Source organism: Panthera uncia, chromosome D1 (assembly GCF_023721935.1).
Source record: "Panthera uncia isolate 11264 chromosome D1, Puncia_PCG_1.0, whole genome shotgun sequence".
In the NCBI taxonomy this organism is placed as follows: domain Eukaryota; kingdom Metazoa; phylum Chordata; class Mammalia; order Carnivora; family Felidae; genus Panthera; species Panthera uncia.
In genome coordinates this window covers 47,247,006-47,269,499 of record NC_064808.1, presented here as the reverse complement: position 1 = coordinate 47,269,499, position 22,494 = coordinate 47,247,006, and the positions used below count along the sequence as shown (strand labels likewise).

Sequence of the window (22,494 nt, the reverse complement as noted above, 5' to 3'; positions counted from 1 at the left end):
TAATTAAGTTTTTTAAAACTCCTTAGTGGGAAAGCATTTATGTAGTACCGCTATTTAATGAAAGGCTGGAAGACTTAGTGAAGAGCCTCAGGCTGGTCCTGATTCTATCACTATGATGATGTAACCTCACTATGCCTAATATTTCAGGTAGATAAAATCGGGATATTTGTCAAATTCTCTAGTAAAACAGAAAAGTTAGAAATCCCTTTGCTCTTGAAATTATCTGGCTGTATTCATTTATGTATTCTGATGTCACAGTGCCCTTATGCGCATCTTTTTCCTTATAAATAGTGTTAAGTACAGTAGCTAATTGAAGGTCTTTCAGATTGCATTCCACTGGAGAGAAATAATAAAAAGTTACCTCTTAAAGAGTTAGCTTTAAAAGATATTGACATTAGGTAATTACATTGGAAAATGTAGGTCTAGAGGGGAAACTGATATTGGAGAAAACATGGCTTAAATTTTAAGTTGGGTTTGAGGAGCTGGTAAATATCAGAGGGAAAATGTGTAGCAGGCAATAGGGAATGTGGAATTGAAGGTTAGGAGAGAAAGCAACAATGGAAAGGAGACTTTTCTTGGTGAATTGAGAGGGAGGGAGTGTCATCTGGAGGTGTAGGGTGGACTGGAGGGCTTCACTTTTGGCCATTCCTATTTTTGGAACTTTGAGAAACAGAAAAAAGGAGACTGGAGAATTGTATATAAAAGGAGGAAGCCAAGAAAAGGAGTTTTAAGTAAGAAGGTTGGTTGTGGGTAATTTCGTTTCCTTTTTACTTCAATGATTAGTTTTTCTACGAGTCAACACGAATTACTTATGTATTAAGTAAAAAGCTATTAGAAAAAGAAAGGGTTGTTATTTTTAAATGAGGGAGGTTAAAGCAAAATTTAGACTTTTTTGATGGAAAAAGCTTTTAAAATATTGGTAATCTTACAGAAAACAATTTTCTGAATACAGAGTTAGTGAGTAGAAAGCTAGTAAGGGGGTGGGGATAAGATTGTAGGTTAAAGGGTCTGGCGAAATTTGTTTATGTGGGTATGTGTAATCATTTTTTCCTTTTGTAAAGTTAGACTTACTTAGGGAGGTGGGGGAAGCTGCCCCTAGAGTAGAAGTTTTTCAGGCCTATTATTACCTGTTATAATAATAGCTTTCCACCTGTGATGTTTTATATTCATTTATCCTAGAATTAAATCCTTGATACTGCTTCAAGACCTTATTATCTTCCTTATCTGGTTGTATAAAAATTTCAAAAAAAGTTCACACTTAACTAGATCTTGATGTCACAATTTATTCATTTTCGTCTTTCATTATTGTCTTTCATTCTCCTAATAATCTCTTGAATATAACCCATACTTCTTTTCTTTTTAAAAATCCCACCCCAATCTCATCTATATGGTAAGTCCTTTTGGACCTAACTCAAAATTTTACGTCGAAATAGAATTAATACCCCAACCTACCTTATAGTGATCTTTTATCTCTGTAGTGTCTGACACATTGTAAGTACCAATAGGTGGAGTGGAGTTAAAGGAAATGGAATTCAGGTTGTGGCTTTTGAAAAATTTTGATGAAATGGGTTTAAGGGTGAATGTTGAATTGTCTGGGTTGATGACAATGAGAAGGTAAGAAGTTGTCTTGAAAGGTAATTTTGTGTTGTGGTTAGCAGCTTTTAAACTTTAGTATTAGCCGTTGTAGCTCTACCTAATGATGTATGATGACCCATTTGTTGCTTCAGTTCTTCTGGTTCTCTGATTGCTGGAAACGAGAAGCTTGAAGAAGGGCCTATAATTAGTGTCAGCATCTCTAACTCATACTCTAAAAGATTTATTGTAGCATCTTGAGGCCCATATCAATGTTTGCCAAACTGTTGAGAGTGATAACATAATTACTCAGATTTTATTATTTTTTTTAAGTTTATTTTGAGAGAGAGAGAGCGCGCACACGCATACCCAAGAGGGGGGAGGGAGAATTCCAGGCTGGCTCAATATCAGCTCAGTGCGCAATTTGGGGCTCAAACTCAACAAACTGTGAGATTGTGATCTGAGCTGAAGTCAAATGCTTAACCAATTGAGCCACCCATGTACCCCAATTACTCAGATTTTAAAAGGTTTTTGTGATGAAGAATGAGGCTAGTGATTAAAAGGAGGTTTTCCTGTTTGAACAGTTAAAATGTATCTTTATTTGATCTCTGTTTTACAGTTGTACCAATCCATGGTCTTTTTTTCCTTCATTTTTAAACTTTATTGAGGTATAATTTACATGCCATAAAATACAACTGTTTTAGGTGAAACTCAGTGATTTTTATTTTTAGTAGATTTAGCAAGTTGTACAACTGTCACCACAATCTAGTTTTGGAATATTTTTGTTTTCTCAGTAAACTCCCTCCTTCCAGTTTAATCTTGTATCCCAGGTCTAGGTAATTGCTAATCTACTTTTGCTCTGGATTTTCTTGAAAATGTCATGTCTGATATTTAGTATTACTTTATGTCTATTTGTTACCTTCTTTGGGAGGATACAAGGCATTAGGGATTTCAGCTGGATGGAAATTTGTGCGGGGCAGGTATATAAATATAAATGTCCCAGGTTGAGTTTGCTTGTGCTGTTTCTGCTGTCAGAAACATCCTTTTTTTTCTTACCACGTGGTCTAGCTCAGTTGTCTGAAAGGAACACTTTTTTTCCTCACTTGCACTTTTGAGATATGTGCTTGTGTTTCTGAAGGCAAAGTAACTTAAAGAGTAATAAAATAAGCACTTATTTTCATAGTTCAGTTTTTTTTATAACTTGAATTCAACCACTTAAAGTATCCAATTCAGTTGTTTTTAGTATATTCAGAATTATGCAACCATCACCACAAACTTTAGAACATGTTCATCACCCCAAAAAGAAACTCTGTGCCTGTTAGCAGTCACTCTCCATCTCCCTCTCTGCCCCCTGCCAACTCCCAGTCCTGGAGTATTGGCATCTTTCACACAATATATTTTTAAGGTTCACATATGTTGTAGCATGTATCAGTACTTCATTTTTTTTACTACCAAATATTTAATCATTATGTATGGATAAGCCACATTTTGCTTGTCTATTCATCAGTTGGTAGACATGGGTTGTTTCCACTTGAGGGCATTATAAATAATGCTGCTGTTAATGTTCAGGTAAAGGTAGTCTTGCCTTTTTTGTTGTTTTGGCTTTTTTGAGAGAGAGAGAGAGAGAAAGGGAGAGTGGGTGCGTGGGTGAAGGGCAGAGGGAAAGAGAAAATCTTAAGCAGGCTCCATGCAAGGCATGGAGCCAGATCCCACGACACTAGGATCATGACCTGAGCTGCAATCAAGAATCGGACACTTAAACGACTGAGCCGTCCAGGTTCCCCCAGTTCTTTTTTAGAAAACCAGAAACAAATATGACAACTTTAGGAGTCTTTAACTTTTTAGTACTGTTAATGAAAGTGACCAGGGTCCATAGTATAAACTGGAAAATAGAAAATGTGTGAAGAATAGCTTCTTTATAATCCTACCACCCAAGATACAACTATAGTAGCATTTTGGATATATTTCATTATTTTCTGTGTATGTTGCACTGGAATTTCATATAAGTGTATTAAATAATCCTATAGTTTGTATACTACTTTTATCATATGTTCAAAGCTATTGATTTTTAACTTTGTATTTAAATGTAACATGCATACAGAATAGTCATAAAGGTACAGTTGATTAATTTTCACAAACTGAACACACTATGTAAAATAGCCATATTCAGAAATAAAACATTATTAGCCCCTTGTAAACCACTTTCCAGGCTGTTAATTTTTACTGACTTCGTTTGTGTGTAGCCACTTAGTAGAACATCTCTACTGAGAAATTATTACTGAATTGGGGAAATAGACATTACCGAGGATATGGTTTTTGAGCTGTTGGTGCCAGTGTAGGTTAAGAATGCTAGTTGGGATAAACGGGAAGGCAAATACAAACATCCAAAATATTTTAGGAGTTAGGTTATTAAATTTTTCTTTTAGTTCATAGTTGGTGAGTGATGGGAAATAAGGCTGGGACCAACTTCCAGGTGGGTAGCCTTTTGTGCCAAACAGTGGAATAAAGTACTGAGAATATTTATTTGCAGAAATTTAAAACCTGTTTTTTTGTTTGTAGGCACACAAGTCTCTGAATTTTGTTTCAACACTGCTTCAGATTACTATGTCGGAACAACTGGATTTACCTGTGAGACAGGCAGGCAAGTTACTAAATTATTTTCTTGGGTTTATGTAAGTCATTTATTTAAAAGGTTCATAGTTGAATAGCAGAGGTATGTTGGGATGGTCCTTCATTGATTTTCTTCCCTGAAACTTGGTTTGCCCTCTTGTGTTTACTACAAACAGCTAGTGCCTCGATATTTGGTGGCAGAAAAAAATGTGGTATTTCCTTGAATTAAAAGAGAAGCTAAAAAGAGAAATTGATAAGGTTTATTAAAAGATTGTTCATTCCCTGTTTATTTGCCCAGTGGATGCTTCTAAGATACAAACCTCTTTGTTTATCAGTTGTTCCTTTAATTTTTGCCTTTATTGTTTAAATCATTTAAAAAAATACTACAGTAGCCCTCACTTATCCATGCTGGATACATTTTAAGACTCTCAGTAATTGCCTAAAACTGTGTATAGTACCAAATGCTAGATATACTACATTTATTTTTATACATACATGCTTATTGATAAAGTTTAATTTGTACATTAGGCGAGTAAGAGATTAGTTACAGTAACTAATAAAAATTAGACCAATTATAACAATATACTGTAATAAGAGGTATGTGAATGTGGTCTCTCTCAAAATACCTTCTTTTCCTGTACTTACCCTTGTGATGGTGTGAGAAGATAAAGTGCCTGTGCAATGAGATGTGGTGTGGTAGATGATGTAGGCATTTTGACATGATGCTAGGCTACTGTTGGCCTTCTGGTAATACGTCAGAAAAGATCATCTCATCTGCTTCCTGACTGTGGGTGACCGTGGATAACTGAAACCACAGAAAGTGAAACTGCAGAAGTGGGGGGGACTACTGTATTTCTTAGTTCCAGTTTCAACAAGATATTGAGCAATTCTCTCAGTACCAAATAGTGTGTGAAAATGTGGTACACTACTTCTGATATTAGCTGTTAGTATGCAAAATAATGGAATTCCCATCTTTAGGGTCCTGTTACTAAATTTATTTGCAGATGTATTAATTTTGTTATAGGAAATATAAAATACTAATAATTGCACCATTCTAGGAAAACCAGTTATATTCTGGTATTATTTCTTGCTGTTCTTTTTCCCTACATCAGTTTCGTTAAATTTTTTTTGCTTCATTTAATGTAATCATTTCCCTTTTCTTCACATAGTGTTAGTTTTAAAACTTATATTTCAGTGGCTACATAATTTACCATAATGTGCCATAGGCAGTGAACCATTTCTCAATTGTTAGCATTTAATCTTAGATTTGTTTCATTAACAATTGTATTCCCAGTACCTAAAATACTGCCTGATACACCAAAAGTAATTAAAAAATAAATGAATGCCTATAAGTTTATTATTTTTTACAATATTGGTATACAAGTAGCACAATAATAGAATATTTTTTATGTTTATAAAATATAGTGATTTCACTGGACCCTGGTCAGATATAAATCTTTATTTTCACTGTCCTTTCTCTTTTACCAGTGAAGTTGGCATTTTCCCATTTGGTTATTCTTTTAAATAAGAATCTTTGACTTTAAAATATGAAATTTTTACTTAAGATGTTGTAAGTGGCATTTAGGGACCTTAATATTTTGAGACATGATTATGTGCATTAACAAAATTAAATTGTGCTAGAAAGTTGTTTAGTATGTACAAAACCAGAAGCAGCCAAACTGTGGAATTAGTAAAAATTTTAAAATACAATAACTACTTTAAACGTTGCATTCTTATAATAATTGAATGATCCTGGGGCACCTGGGTGGTTCAGTCACTTAAGCATCTGACTCTTGATTTTGGCTCAGGTCATGATGTCATGGTCCTTGAGTTCGAGTCCCATGTTGGGCTACACACTGACTGTACAGAGCCTGCTTGGAATTCTCTCTCTCTCTGCCCCTTCTCCATGTGCACGTTCTCCTTCTCTCTCAAAATAAATAAACTTAAAAAAAAAAATTGAATGCTACTCTTTAGTATAGGGCATATGGTGATAGCAGCTGCTAGATGATAGAAATAAATACTCAGAGGCTCTATGCAGAGGACATAGGAGTGTATCAAGTCTTAATTTTAATCTTTGTTCTGTTTTGGAAGAATAAAAATTCTGGAAATAGTACTAATCTTAAATATGTTACATATACTGAGTCCATGTTTTTTTTTTTAATTATTTATTATTTTTATGTTTTTGAGTGGGGGAGAGGCTGAGAGAGAGGGAGAGAGGATCCCAAGCAGGCTCCACACTCAGCATGGAGCCCTAACTGGGGCTCAGTCTCATGATCTTGAGATCACAACCAAAATCCAGAGTCAGATGCATAACTGACTGAATCACCCAGGCTCCCTGAGTCAGTGTTCTTTACTGTAGATGTAGTTTGTCTTAAAACTTTTGTTGAAGGGTATTTTAATGTGTAGTCTTAATCTCTTTTGCAATACTAAGGGTATTTTAATGTGTAGTCTTAATCTCTTTTGCAATACTTTTAAGGTGGGATATTATTTTAATTCCCAAGATAAACAAAGTAGAATGTAAAAATCATAGATGTATTAGTTATCCTTATTCAAATAGGTGTAAAACTCCAGGTAAGTGTTAATTACTAATCAGAGAAGAGCTGGTATTTTTTAGAATTTAGTAATTGATTAATTTTGAATAATTTCCCTTTCCTGTACATCTTATGCATTTGTGATTGAAGGTTCTCTCATGGGAAGGGGAGGACTGGATTAAAAGCACTGTTAGCAATCTAGTTCATGTTAACTAGCAATGTTCAAGATAGCAGTGTGATCGGTAACGCAAAATAGGTAATCTGTAATTTTTGAACATAGCAAATTCTCCCATAAAATAAAATGAATTTGAAGTAGTACAACTGCATATTAATGAAATGCTTAAATTTGTAGACTAGAGATTTTTATACTATAATTTTTCTATGATAAAAATAACAGCCTTTGTACGTCTTAGTCAGTTTGGGCTGCTGTAACAGAATACCATAGACTGCATGACAGAAGTTTATTCCTCACAATTCTAGAAGCTGAATAGTCTTAAGATCAAGAAGCCAGCAGATTTGGTGTCTGATGAGAACCCACTTTCTGGTTCTTAGAACCTCACATGGTGGAAGGGGAAGAACCTCTAGGGTTTCTCTTTTAAAGGCATTAATCACCTACAAAAGGCCTCACCCCTAATGCTGTCACATACCTACAAAAGGCCTCACCCCTAATGCTGTCATTTAGGGGGTTAGGATTTTGACATAAACTTGAGGGGGGCCACAAACATTCAGTCTATAGTAGTGTTACTAATTGTAGAAGCTATATTGGTTTGTGTATGTGGTTTTATCTTTAGAGGCTTCGTTTAGAAAATTGATAAGGTGAAATTAAATAGCTTTCCGACAGAAAACAGGATAAAAAATATTAGGAATAAATGTGATGTAAAAAGTCTTTAGCAGTTTTGTTTGTACAGTGTGTTTATTTGCAGAGTTCTCTAAGGCTATATGCTTAATAATAACTTTATGGATCATAACAGTAGCTAAGAATTAAACTTGTATTTTGATTATCAACTTTTAAAATAATAGAAGGCAGTATTTTGTTTTTAAAAAAGGATAGCTTTACTGATAGTGGTTGGTCCGAAAGAAATAAATTGAGGTGTGGACACTTATAGGGGTATTCACAATGCTTTCACAGTAAATACTGTTGTCAAATTTATCTACATTTTAGGTGTTATCTATTTGAAAAATATGATAACACAGTATTGGCCTGATCGGGAAACAGCACCAGGAGATATATCTCCGTATACTATTCCAGAAGAAGATCGACATTGTATTCGAGAAAATATTGTAGAAGCTATTATCCACTCTCCTGAGCTCATCAGGTATATGTATATTTTTAAAACTTACCCATTGTTGCAGGTATATAATTTGTGGAGTTTGGGAGGGGGTCTTTCCAGAACATAAAAACCTGTCTTTTTTTTTAAATTTTTTTAATTTTTTATTTTAGAGAGAGAGAGAGAGAGCACAAGCAGGGAAGAGGGGCAGAGGGGGAGATAGAGAATCTCAAGCCCCTGCTTCGGGCTTGATCTCACATAACTATAAGATCATGACCTAAGCTGAAATCAAGAGTTAGGTGCTTAACTGACTGAGCCACCCAGGCGCCCCTAAAAACCTGTCATTTTTATAGCAGTAAACTTAACAAATGCTGTTACAGGCAAATTTCTTTTTATTTAATTTTCTTACTGTGATTTTTACACTTATAAAACCTAAAGGTTTTAAACTTCCTGTAAAACTTGTGAAACATAGTGTGATCAGGTGGACACAGGTAAAAGAAAACTTTAGAATGCTGTCATATATGTTATATTTTATAGTCTTGGTTGTTGGTTTTTTTTTTTTTAATTTTTTAAGTTTATTTTGAGAGAGACAGAGACATGTAAGTGAGGGAGGGGCAGAGAGATGGGGAGAGAAAAATACCAAGCCGGCTCCATGCTGCCAGCATAGAGCCCAATGTGGAGCTCAAACTCAAGAAACCGCCAGATCATGACCCAAGCTGAAACCAAGAGTCGAATGCTTAACTGACTGAGCAACCCAGGTGCCCCATATTTTATAGTCTTGATATTTAAAAGCCCTTATTTTTATATGATTCTGCAGAATTTTTAATGAGAATAACTATGTTCTAAATGAAACTCGTCAGTTGATGATAGGGGTGAAAAATAAAAAAATAAAATCACCTGTATTAAAAAATTTTTTTTGAGGGGGCTCCTGGGTGGCTTGGTCGGTTGGGCAGCCGGCTTTTGGCTCAGGTCATGATCTTGCAGCTCGTGAGTTTGAGCCCCGCGTCTGGCTCTGTACTGACAGCTCGGAGCCTGGAGCCTGCTTTGGATTCTGTGTCTCCCTCTGTCTCTGTGTCTCCCTCTGTCTCTACCCCTTCCCTGCTTGCACTCTGTCTCTCTCTGTGTCAAAGGTAAATAGACATTAAAAAAATTTTTTTTTAGTTAAAAAAAAATTTTTTTTATTTTTGAGACAGAGGCGGGGGAGAAAACAAGGGAGGGGGCAGAGAGAGGGGGAGCCACAGAATCCAAAGCAGGCTTCAGGCTCTGAGCTATTAGCACAGAGCCTGATGTGGAGCTTAAACCCACAAACCACAAGATCGTGACCTGGACTGAAGTCAGACGCTTAACCGACTGAACCACCCAGGGGCCCCCAAATCACCTTGTAACATTTGTTGGGTTTCTTTTAAATCAGTAGGAACAGGTAGATTTTGCTCAGTGGCTTACTTTTGTCTAAACAGCAATTTTCTTGGAGCAGAATTTTATCTAGGTAGCATTTCTTCCTCTTTATTGTTTATTTTTGACTTTCAGGGTACAGCTTACTACATGCATTCACCATATCATCAAACACGATTATCCAAGCCGCTGGACTGCCATTGTGGACAAAATTGGCTTTTATCTTCAGTCTGATAACAGTGCTTGTTGGCTAGGAATTCTTCTTTGCCTTTATCAGCTTGTGAAAAATTATGAGTAAGTGTCTCTCAATTCCTTCAGAGATTTGAGAAGTAGGAAAAGCATGGAAATTTTAAGGTAGTCTGTTTGAACATCTAAAATTACATTTGGTATATAAATATTAGTGAATTATATGTTGATTTTAATTCAGTATTTTCTTTTTGAAATAGCATTCTTATTTTAATTCTACAATTGCTTCTGTTGATTCAACTAAGAAACTCCTTGTGCCCTTTTTTCTTGCTATGTTTCCCTATTCAAAAACTGAGTTATCTTTAATTCCTCAATATGGGCTCATCAATTTGTGCTGATTAAAGGCCTAAACTAAACATGAGCTTTTTTAAAATGTGAAGGGTAGCAGAGTACTTTGAGCATTAGAGCTCTTTATTTAACTTCTGGCTTTCTGTGAATTTTTTATCTTAATTTGGGGTCTTGATAAGATCCTTTAAGAAAGATATGTTGAAATTTCATATGATCATTTTTAATCATTGTATTTTGAGGGATCCTGTTTCAGTGTTTGCATATTTGAACAAATTATAGTTCATATAAGTAAGTAGTATCAGTAAGACACATTTTAGGTTAAGGGATCATTTTAGATTTGGATTTAGGGATGAGAAAAAATACATAACCTTGGAAGTTGAGGCATAGCACTAAAGGTGGTAAGCCAAATGTTGAAGGGATTATCTCCAAGTGTATAGTGAAAGTAATGAAATTTGTAGGCACTTAAAAGTTTTGATACTAGAAAATTATGAGGAAGGCATGAGGAACACTTAACACCATGATGGTGGCTTTATTTCCAGTCCTAACAGCTACACAGATGCCATTGTGAGCCCTCTAATTCTGGGGCTTGTAGTTAGCCTCCAATATAAATACCCTTTTTGGGTCTCAGCTCAAAGTAGCTGATGAACTGCTGCTTTTCTTCTGAGCAGGAGAGAAATATACCATTTACAGCATTGGTACTGGTGTTTTCTTGTGTTCCCACCAGCTACCCATCTTCCTGCTAAGGAATGTTCCAGCTGTTGCTCCAACCTCTGTCAGAGTGCCAGTTGTTGTAGTTCTGGTAAGTGAGTGATTAAAATGAGAGAGAATAACAATAATCTGCTATTGTCATTGAGGAGGTTCAAGTCTCTCCTGTCCTATAATCTTAGCAGGAGAGAGTGTGACAGGGATTTTTTTTTAATGGGAGACATAGGAGGCTGCTACAGTATTGGAATTCCAGTTCATTTTCCGCCAGTGTTGATTGTGGAGCACAAGGTGTTCACAAGGGATCTGTGTGGACTGAAGCAGTTGTAAGAAAATTCATGGAGAAATTGGAAGTTGTGGTGGTCTTCAGGAGCATAGATCCTCAGGAAATGCTTGTCAGTTGAAGGAGCACAGAAGGAGCATTTGAAGAGGAAAGCATGTCACACCATACGGAGTAGTATGAACAAAGAAAGGTACAGAGGTGGAAATGAGATACTGTCTTTAGTGGGTAGTGAGGAGACCACTAAATGGTATGGATAATTTCTGTTGAGAGGTGGGGGATAATTTTGGTCTGGTAATTGGGACCATGTTAAAGAGAGTTTTGAATGCCATGATGGAGAATTTGGATGTGATTCTTTTAGATGCTGATATACCATTGAAGATTTTTTTTGTTTGTTTTTTAAGAGAAAAGTGATGGACTAGTACTTAGGATTTCTGGTGAGCCTGGCTCACCAGATTGTCACATTGTAGCCTTGTGGTAGTCCGCTTTTATTAGTGTCATATTTTCATGCTTTCAGGAACTTTTCAGGTCTTACGGGGTAGTGATTTGTTTCCTATCATAATTATTTTCACATACCAGTTAGTTTAGATTAGCAACTAATACCATCTAACTTCTAGTCCTCTCCTTGATATAGAGAGGGAGGTAGGAAAGAAGAATGTGTAATATGAAATGGGTAGTCAAACCCTTTTAATGTGAGTGATCATCTGGGTTGGATAAGTGGAGAGAAGCACCTAATATAGTTCTACCTTTATTGTTAAAAGGAAATATTTTTTTTAAAGGAAATATTTTCTATAATTACTGTAGTTTATATAATCAGATTGGAGAGTGCAAATGGCTTCCTTTCATAAACTTGTGGTTTTTTTGACTCAACTGTGCAGATAATGTTTTAAAATGTATGCTACATGTAATTTCTTAGCACATTAAAATAGTACTTAAAATAATGTCAGTTTATTGTTTAATAGTCTCTGTTGTTATTAGTGAGAACATTTGTCTTGGTGTTTTTTTATTGTGAGCAATTTACTTTGGTTCTAATTTCATCCAGTAGGGAAAAAGAATCTGGCTTTTTTACCTTTACCTTTTAAAAATGTGCTCAAATATTCAATTCTTAAATACATTTTCTTCCTTCAGGAAGGCTACCAGTAGATAAAACTGGAGTCTGGTAGGGAACACCAATTTAAAGTGGGTTAGATTAATCTGAAAAGATAAATTGTGTCTTTTAGAATAATGACTTAACAACTAGTCTGTATTTTGCAGAGCTTTTCTTCCTATTCCTTAATGAAGCTGGGGTGTCTTTCCTATATTTCTAATCTATTAAGTTATTTAAAATGTTTTTCATTGAAGCATATTTGACAATTTTTTTAAGTTGAAGTATAGTTTAATTTTTTAAAAAACCAACAGACCTTTTTATTTTTTTAATTTTTTTTTTTTTTAACGTTTATTTATTTTTGAGACAGAGAGAGACAGAGCGTGAACAGGGGAGGGGCAGAGAGAGAGGGAGACACAGAATCTGAAACAGGCTCCAGGCTCTGAGCTGTCAGCACAGAGCCCGACGTGGGGCTCGAACTCACAGACCGTGAGATCATGACCTGAGCCGAAGTCAGATGCTTAACCGACTGAGCCACCCAGGCGCCCCACCAACAGACCTTTTTAAATAATACTGTTAAAATGCCGAGAAATCTCTATGCGGAAATTTCTCACTTAGGTCAGCAATTCTTTACCCACATCCTTGAACAAATGTGATTCCAAATTCAAGATTTTTTGGATTTTAGAAAGGTAGCAAGGTTCACATAATACATGTTAAACACTCCTTTTGAAATTGAACCATCACTCAGTAGTCAAACACATTCTTGTTTTTTTCAAACACATTATTATATCTGCTATGAAATGTGTGAATATCCACTCTAGATGGGATAAGTGAAGGTCATAAATAGCCTGTTGAGGTCAGGTTTTGTTGCCAGATAGGTTACAAAAGACCTTCCTGTTTATAGTACTTTTAGAAGTAGAATATTTTCTGCTTTATAGATGCCATTTCTGCCTTAATGGTCTTGGTATGTAAATAACAAGGATGGTAATATACAATTGATTTTATGTCAGCTGCTAATATTTAAAAGTCAAGTCATTGTAGCTCCTCATTTGTATCAGTATTCACAAATAGAGATTGCATAGTGACATGGTTAAGAGGACAGACCTTTGATCTTGACTGATGAGGTTTATACCTCGATGAGTATACAGGGAAGGATACTTCTTTGTGCCCCAGTTTCCTCAAACCATGGAAGTAAGGATGCTAATGGAGCTTTGAAGATTATCGGCTTCATAATGAATGTTCAGAAAATTTTAAATATTTTATTATTATTTCAGGGTTTTCTTAAGTTGCTTTTGCTTGTGATTTGGTTCCGTAGTTGGTTTTTCTTTTTCTTTCTAGGAATCTAAAGTTGCTTAGGAAGTATTTGTTTATATATTTATGTGAACAAACAAGCAGTTTAATTTTGTAACTCATACATATAAATAAAATTGTTAAATAAATTCTTACAGAATTAGTTTGTATTCCTACCCAAAGGTACAAGAAACCAGAGGAACGGAGTCCACTGGTAGCAGCAATGCAGCATTTTCTGCCAGTTCTGAAGGACCGTTTTATCCAGCTTCTTTCTGATCAGTCTGATCAGTCTGTCCTTATCCAGAAACAAATTTTCAAGATCTTCTATGCTCTTGTTCAGGTAATTTTTATAAAACCGTTTTTATATGTAATAAGTCTGTCTTTGCTACATTAAAAGATAAAGAATTTCCATGTCTTAATTTCATGTGAAAATCTGGATCAAGTAGATCTTTTGCTAGTCAAATATAAATTGCCAAAATTGTAAGTACATTAAAAGTCTTACCAAGCACACTTCCCTAAATACACAAACAACTCCAATAGATCTTAAATTATAACTGGTCAATCTTAAGCTCCCTTAAACCATCTAACACTATTTACAAAATCAGTAAAAAATTTTTTATGCCTTTCACCTTAAGCATTCACAAAGTTTGAAAATCAATTACTGAAATTACAGTTTATATCTAGCATGAACCTGATATGCCAAATGTACCTAGATTGTCCAAGTAATTACAAAACCTATTCCTAAGCTTAACACAAAAATGCTAGTACTTTTGATTTACTTGACTGGCACACAATAATGGGCTTCATCATTTTTACATATTCTAAGTCTGCAATAAAAGATATCCACTAAGAAAGTGATTGTATGTATATTCTCAGTGGGATGTAATTATTTATATGAAACCATTTTTGATCAGTATTAAAAGTCTGGTTCTTTTTGTGCCATGTAGCCAAAGAAGGATTCATCTCATCTACTAGGACCTTTGGTTCAATCCATGCCCTTGCTTAACTTTTAAAATATAATTTAAATAGAACTGTACTTCCCCAAAGATTGTAACCGACTCTATTGTTTGGTTGGATTTTGCATTTCTTTGCTAAATCTGTAGATTTAATAGATTTAGACAATCTCTTATCTCCCAGTCTTAAGCAAAGGGCACTTGAAGTGATTCGGATATATACTATCTATACTGTTTTCGTTTGTTTTCTAGTTGGTAAGATTATAACTTTTTTAGGTTGTTATTTTTATAAATTGTTCTAGGGCATAGGACAAAATAGTTACCTCCCCAACTAATTTTTTTGACACCAGCATACCCTGGTATCAAAATATAGCCCTGTCTCACTTGTGAAAATAGATAGATATCCTAAAATTCTAAATAGGATATTGATTTTATGAGCCCATTAAGAGGATTTATCCAAGGAACAGAGTGGATCAACAGATCAGTTTTTGTGATTAACTCATATTACATGAAAAAAAAAAAGACCTGTAATCATGTTTAAGAATATCAGATAAAGCATTTGATCAAACTTAATAAGCATTCCTACTTAAAACAACTCTTAAGAGTCCTGGAATAGAGATTTTCTTCACTTGATAAAAGACATTCACTAGAAGTCCATAATGTCACTCCTGTGGTGAAAATAAAACATACTCCCAGTAATTTGGATGACAAGGATGCCTACTGTCATTGCCACAACTCTCCACTGTAGATAACTGACCAGATCAGCCAAATGAGAAATTTGGTTGGGTACTAAAAACAGGAATTATGGATTAAATGAAATACTTTTTGTAGGTTTTGTGAAGAATTAAAGGAAGTGAGATTTTCTTTTGTAAGGATTTTTAAATAATTGATTCTTGATTTTCATTCAGTATACACTACCACTGGAACTGATAAACCAACAGAACCTGACAGAATGGATAGAAATTTTAAAGACTGTAGTGAACAGAGATGTACCTAATGTAAGTAAGTCTCCTTGTGTTCTTAACATTACTAAAATACTTAAGTATCTTTTGAAAATTTTAACTGATCTTTCCTGTAAATTTTTTAAGAGTTTATATAATTCATAATACAAATTATTCTAGATGGAGAGACCACTTTGTTTACATATGTGCATATACTAAGTAAAAAATTATAAAGGGTTATTTCATATATTATTATTTAGGTACGTATATATATCTCTTTATCTTTATTCTTCTGTTTCTTTTCAGTTTTTATTTATTAATATTAAAAATCTTATTTAGGTTTTATTTTATTTAACTAAATTCTACACCCAGAGGTGGGGGTCAGACTCACGACTTTAAGATCAAGAGTTGCACGCTCTTCATCACCTCACATAGTTACAAAATTCTTTTCTTATAAGAATTTTAAAGATCTACTCTCTTAGCAACCTTCAAGTATACAGTACAGTATTGTTAACTATAGTCAGTATGCTGAACATTACATATCTAGGACTTCTTTATCTTATAATTGACAGTTTATATTTTTTGACTACCTTCTTAAATTTACGATGGTAATCATTTCACAATATATGCATATATCAAATCATTGTGTTACACATGTTAAGTTAATACAATGTTATATGTTAACTATGTATAATTTTAAAAGACACTCATTGTTAGATTTTAACCTACTAATTTATCAGACACTTACGAACCAGGGGAAGAATTTGGCAAATTAGTAAAACTTTGTAGTTAGTTACATTACTTGTTTTTTTAAATAACAACTTTATAAAGCCCACATGCCGTAAAATTCACCTTTTCAAAGTATACGATTCAGTGATTTGTAGTACAGAAAGAATTGTCCAGCTGTGTTTTTAATTTAATCACAATTTTAAAAATAACAGCTATATTTCTTTATAATCTAGTTCTCTAGAGAGGTAGGGGAATTCATAGGTCCCAAATACATAAAATGTTTTAAGTGTTCTTACATACCTTATTTAATCCTCAAAAACTCCCTCTGAATTTATTTAAAAAAATTTTTTTTAATGTTTATTTTTGAGAGAGAGAGAGAGAGCGCGCACGCATGAATGGAAGAGGGGCAGAGAGAAAGGGAGACACAGAATCCGAAGCAGACTCTAGGCTCTGAGCTGTCAGCACTGAGCCCGATGCGGGGCTCGAACTCAACTGTGAGATCGTGACCTGAGCCGAAGTAGCACGCTTAACCGACTGAGCCACCCAGGCGCCCCTCTGGATTTATTTTAAGTAGAGACCTAGAAGGGTTATGTAATTTATCTAAAATAATTTTATTAGTGGCATAAGTGAGACCAACCTCGTGTTCTGTGGTTTATCGCTTAAATTTTTATCTTAAAGAAAAAAAAAAACGTGTAGAAGAAATAAATAGGACATTTCTCCCACTCTGCAGGAAACTGTACACATTTAATAGGTACAACATATAATTTTGTTTATTTATTTTGAGAGAGCATGGGCAGAGAGATTGAGGGAGAGAGAGAGAATCCCAAGCAGGCTTCACGCTATCAGTGCAGAGCCTGAAGCAGGGCTCAGTCTCACAAACCATGAGATCATAATCTGAGCCTAAATGAGTTAGATGCTTAACCCCTTGAGCCACCCAGGCACCCCTATAATTTTTATTTTTTTATTTAATTTTTCATTTTGATTTTAGAAAGCATGAGAGGGGGAGAGAGAAAGAGAATGAATCTTAAGCAGGCTCCACACTGAGCGTGGAGTCCGACATGGTGCTTGATCCCACAACCCTGGGATCAAGACCTAAGCTGAAATCCAAGAGTCAGTTGCTCAACCCACTGAGCCACCCAGGAGCCCCACAAAATATAATTTTAAAATTTTCATTTATATACTCTGTACTTTTTGGGTATAATTTATAAATATGCACATACTATAAATAAATATCCCAGTGAGTTAGCAGTTATATGTATCCATGTAATTGCCTAAAATATTTGCTGGTAGTTAGCTTTAGTCATTCCTACCATTACCATTCTTATTTATGGCACCATAGATTAGTTTTGCCTGCTCTAGAACTTAATAAAAGTAATTATTTGTATTTACCTTCTTTTGCATAATGTATTTATGGTATGTATTCATGTTGTGTGGTAATAGTTTGTTTCTTATATATTCATGTTGTATTGTAGTAGTTTGTTCTTTTTTATTACCAAGTAATATTTTGTTTTGTGGATATACTACAATTATGTATTCATTCACAAGTTGATGGACATCTGGTGGTTTCAGGATTTTAGTAGTACAAATGAAGCTGCTATGAATGTTCTTACAGAAATCGTATAATCACAAATTTTCATTTTTCTTGAGTAAATACAGTCTCTAAGACTACCTCCAATCTCTAGACTATTTACAACTGAATAACCATGAGTAACACTGTTCTTACTATAGAAACATTTCATGTTACCTTTTAGAGAACTTTACCCAAATTTGACTTAAGAAAACTGAAAATTGAGGGGCACATGGGTGGCTCAGTCAGTTAAGTGTCCGACTCTTGATTTCAGTTCAAGTCATGAACTGAAATTTGAATTCTTTGAAATTATGGTTTGTGAGTTAGAGCCCCACCCCAGGCCCGTTCTGACATCATGCAACCTGCTTGCGAGTCTCCCTTTCTCCATTTCTCTCTCTGCCGCTCTCTCATTCTCTCAAAATAAATAAATAAACCAGAAAAAAAAAAAAGACTCATTTAAAAAAAAAAACTATCTCGTTATTTATTTATTTTTAAATAAATATCTCTTTAAAGGAAACACTTCAAGTTGAAGAAGATGATAGACCTGAGTTACCATGGTGGAAATGTAAGAAGTGGGCTTTACATATCTTAGCAAGGCTTTTTGAAAGGTAAGTTTCTCTCAGTATATGATGATTTAAGTTTATTTTTTCAAGCACTTGGTTTTATAAGTGTTGATATATAAAGCAATATAGAGAAACAGTGTGGGGGCACCTGGGTGGCTCAGTCAGTTTAGCATCTGATTCTTGATTTCAGCTCAGTTGGCGGGATCAAGCCCTGCTCACAGTTGATGTGATCTCTATCTCACCGCTCACAGTTGGTGGGATCAAGCCCTGCTTTGGGCTCCATGCTGACAGCAGGGAACCTGCTTGGGATTCTCTCTTCCTTTTTCCGCCTACCCCTGCATGCGCACATGCTCTCTCTCCCTCCCTCTCAAACATTCAAAAAAAAAAAAAGAAAGAAACAGTGGGTGTTTTAATAATGTTTTTTTAGATATGGAAGCCCTGGCAATGTTTCCAAGGAGTATAATGAATTTGCTGAAGTATTTCTGAAGGCATTTGCAGTTGGTGTCCAGCAGGTAAGTCTAAGAATTTTTCTAAGTTGAAACATGGCATTATTAGGTTAATTTCTGTCTTGCTTTTCATAGTTCATTGGTATCCAAAGCTGCATGAACTCTGTAGCAGTTGTCATTTTTGGTCTTAGGTGTTTATTATTCTCTTTAACTTTTTGAGAACCTCAACAAACGTCTATTTATGTGAGTTATACCTAGTGGTATTTATCATATTAGAAATTAAAATTTAAGAGTTAATTCATTTAAAAATAATAAACTTCTTATATATTAACACACAATACGTGTTTTTTTTTTTTAAAAAATTTTTCCCCAAAAAAAAATTTTTTAGCAAAAAGAAATGGCATTGTTAAACATTTTTACTAATATTTTTAATGTCTGGCTTAAGAAAAGACAGCTATATACTCATCTACCTATGTAATCAGTCTTTTGTTTTGGTGGACATAAATAACTGTGCACGGACTCAGAGATAAGTTGGAAAAGGAAAGGCTTTTTTTTTTTTTTTTTTAAAGTTTATGTATTTATTTTTGAGAGTATGAGCAGGGGAGAGAGAGAGAGAATGAATCCTAAACAGGCTCAGCACTGTCAGTGCAGGGCTTGAACTTAAAAACCGTGAGATCACGACCTGAGCTGAAGTCAGAGTCAGACGTTTAACCAACTGAGCCACCCAGGCACCCTGGAAAGAATGTTTTAATAGACTTTCACATAGTTGTGGAAATTCTTTGATAACCACATCAAAATTTGATAGTGGTAGTTTCTCTCTTTCTCTCTCTCTCTCTCTCTCTATCTCTCTCTCTTTCTAAGTAAACTCTACACCCAACCTGGGGCTTGAACTCACGAGTCCAAGATCAAGAATTACATGTTCTATAGACTGAGCCAGCCAGGTGTCCCAAGTGGTAGTTTCTTAAAGGTTAATTGCAGTATAGAGTTTGTAAGAACAAATATTTTATATTCTGTTACATTAACACCTGTTGATCTATATTGCACTTTATTTTTTAATATATGAAATTGTCAAATTGGTTTCCATACAACACCCAGTGCTCATCCCAAAAGATGCCCTCTTCAATACCCATCACCCACCCTCCTCTCTCTCCCACCCCTATATTGCACTCTAAATGGATCTTTTATCCATACATGATTTTGTAACATACGGTCATTTGGAAAATTGAGTTAATGAATATTTTCCAAATGTTAATACATTGCATTATTCATATTAAAAAGCAATTACAGGGACTCCTGGATGGCCCACTTGCTTACGCGTCTGACTCTTGATTTTCGCTCAGGTCACGATCTCACGGTTCCTGAGATTGAGCCCCTTGTCCGGCTCTGCACTGACAGCTCAGAGCCTGCTTGGGCTCTCTCTCCCCCTCATTCTGCCCCTCCCCCACTGACACGGTTTCTCTCAAAATAAATAAATAAACATTAAAGAAAAATAAAAAATCACATTAACTAATGTCACCACTGATGTTATTAGAAATATCTTTAAATATTGGAAAGCTGACTAAGTAGATCTAAGTGTTTAGGTGTAAGATTTTGAGAATTCTAATTTTTGTTTGAAAGCTTAGATTTTAGCACCAGGAATGTATTTTTGGTTATTTTCCTTGAAGGGAAAAGGCACTTTTTGTTCATTTTTGAGGAAAGATACACAAGTCTAAATAACCACAATTTGTCAGGTTTTCTTTCAAGTATATGGTGGTGTTTGATGGGAAAAGCTATTACTTATTTCATGTTTTCTTCCAACCCCTGTACTTTGGTATGTAGCAAAAGTGCTACACATATACTCCTCATTTAATAATATTTATATTTCTGATTCATTAAGAGTGTTCTTAAGGAGAGGTTGTTCTGCGTTTAATATGGCCATAAAGAGTATGACAGCTGCTTGTACACTTTGGTGCCTGCCACTGCTTTATTCATGTTAGGCACCAGAAGTTTTGCCACCATTGCTTTTGTACCATCGATGTAGATGTCACACAGTAAAAAGGGCAAATAAAGTCTTAGCATTGTTATGAAAATAGTTTTGACCTCATAGACCTGTGAGAGGTCTGTGGGCCAAATCTTGACAATATCAATTAGAATTAGAACTCATGGCAGACATGGTTTGGGCAAGGTTTTTCAGGGAGGTAACTAATAATATTGGGCTGTCACAAAAGATTGTGATATGTTCAGTAATTAACCTATGATTTTCTCTTACTATACTTAATTAGAAACTAGCCCTTTGAAATAGTACTATTTCAGTTTGTTTATAGGAATACCTTGGGATTAAATATGGTTCTCTAATATATAATTTTAAAAATTCTTTTTAAAATATGGTTATTTTATAATGATGATTTGGGTATTAAGATATGTGTGTCAGGTGTTTTGGCTGGCTTAGAAGTGGTTAAAATTTCTATTTAACTTTTGGTTTTTGCTCAAAAATTTTTTTCAAAGGTTTTATTAAAGGTATTATATCAGTACAAGGAGAAGCAATATATGGCTCCTCGAGTTTTACAGCAGACATTAAATTATATTAATCAAGGAGTTTCACATGCCCTCACCTGGAAGAATCTGAAGCCTCATATACAAGTAATAATTTTCTATCTGAAATGTTTTTCTGGAAAATATAATGGAAATAACAATTATCATAAATGTTGAAAAATGCATATTTTGTTGACTTATGTTAGTCTAGTTCTTTTAATTGTTTTGAGAGTATAGTAGGAATGAGACCATACCTTGACATAAACTTTTAAAAGGTACTTTTTTAATATTCAGAATTTTTTTAAATTTTAATTTAAAACTATTATTTTAAAGCTTGCCCTTAAATTCTTTTTTTTTTTTTTTTAACTTGCCTTTAAATTCTTTTGGTTGGCTTAAGATTATAACATTTTAATTATATAATTTGGAGTAAGCAAAGGACTGCTTCACCAGATTAGTTTTGGGGATAATTAGCTTATATACTATTTCTATGAGTAATGTATTTGCTTTATTACAACGATAGGATTTGATGGACTAAAATTTCATATTGTATTTTTCTCAGAATATTAATTGCTACCTATATACACATAAGTCTTATTTTATAATTACTTGTTTCACAAAGGGTAATAGTTGATCTGAGAATCATTACTAAAGTTTGATATTAAGCTTAAAATACATATTATAGGGTTGGTTTTGCTTTAGCACTTAAAATTCCAGGTTTAAATTTGAAGACTGACTTAAGGTTACTTTTCTTAACTTTTAAATCGCAGGGCATTATCCAAGATGTTATTTTTCCCTTGATGTGCTATACAGATGCTGATGAGGAACTTTGGCAAGAAGATCCTTATGAATATATACGCATGAAGTTTGGTAAATTTTCACTTTCTTAGAAATAAAATGTCAGTAACTAAGTTTGTATAATAAACCTAGGGGAGTTTTAAGGCCTCATCTTTGGTATGGTACTGAAAAATCTTTATAGACCCCCACTTTTTGGGGTCTATTCATTAGTTATGGCATGATTGTCTTTATTTATTTATTTATTTATTTTAACCTTTATTTATTTTATGAGAGACAGAGCGTGAGCTGGGAAGGGGACAGAGAGAGAGGGGAAGTCACAGATTCTGAAACAGGCTCCAGGCTCCGAGCTGTCAGCACAGAGCCCGACGCAGGGCTTGAACCCATGAACCATGAGATCATGACCTGAGCCGAAGTTGGCCACCCAACTGACTGAGCCACCCAAGCGCCCCCCCCCCCCTTTTTTTTCATGTTTGTTTATTTTTGAGAGAGAGGAAAGAGACAGCATGAGCAGGGAAGGGACAGAGAGAGAGGGAGACAGAATCCAAAGCAGGCTCCAGGCTCTGCGCTGTAAGCACAGAGCCCGACGCCGGGCTCAAATTCACAAACTGAGAACTGAGATCATGACCTGAAGCAAAGTCAGACAACTAACCACTTGAGCCACCCAGGCACCCCTATGATCTGCGTTTTTAACAGACACAAATATAGTAGTGTTACTGAGTTACAGTT

General features: G+C 34.8%; 1 protein-coding gene across 1 annotated transcript in view; it reads left to right on the top strand.

Moving 5' to 3' along the window:
* Nucleotides 1-22,494, top strand: part of IPO7 (importin 7) — a 46,112-nt gene that overhangs the window by 6,431 nt on the left and 17,187 nt on the right. Inside the window, exons 2-10 of the mRNA XM_049650319.1 lie at nt 4,132-4,213; nt 7,876-8,029; nt 9,509-9,667; nt 13,447-13,603; nt 15,125-15,214; nt 17,967-18,061; nt 18,444-18,528; nt 20,947-21,081; nt 21,741-21,840. Coding sequence (XP_049506276.1) covers nt 4,132-4,213; nt 7,876-8,029; nt 9,509-9,667; nt 13,447-13,603; nt 15,125-15,214; nt 17,967-18,061; nt 18,444-18,528; nt 20,947-21,081; nt 21,741-21,840 — 1,057 coding nt within the window. The remainder of the gene's footprint in view (nt 1-4,131; nt 4,214-7,875; nt 8,030-9,508; nt 9,668-13,446; nt 13,604-15,124; nt 15,215-17,966; nt 18,062-18,443; nt 18,529-20,946; nt 21,082-21,740; nt 21,841-22,494) is intronic.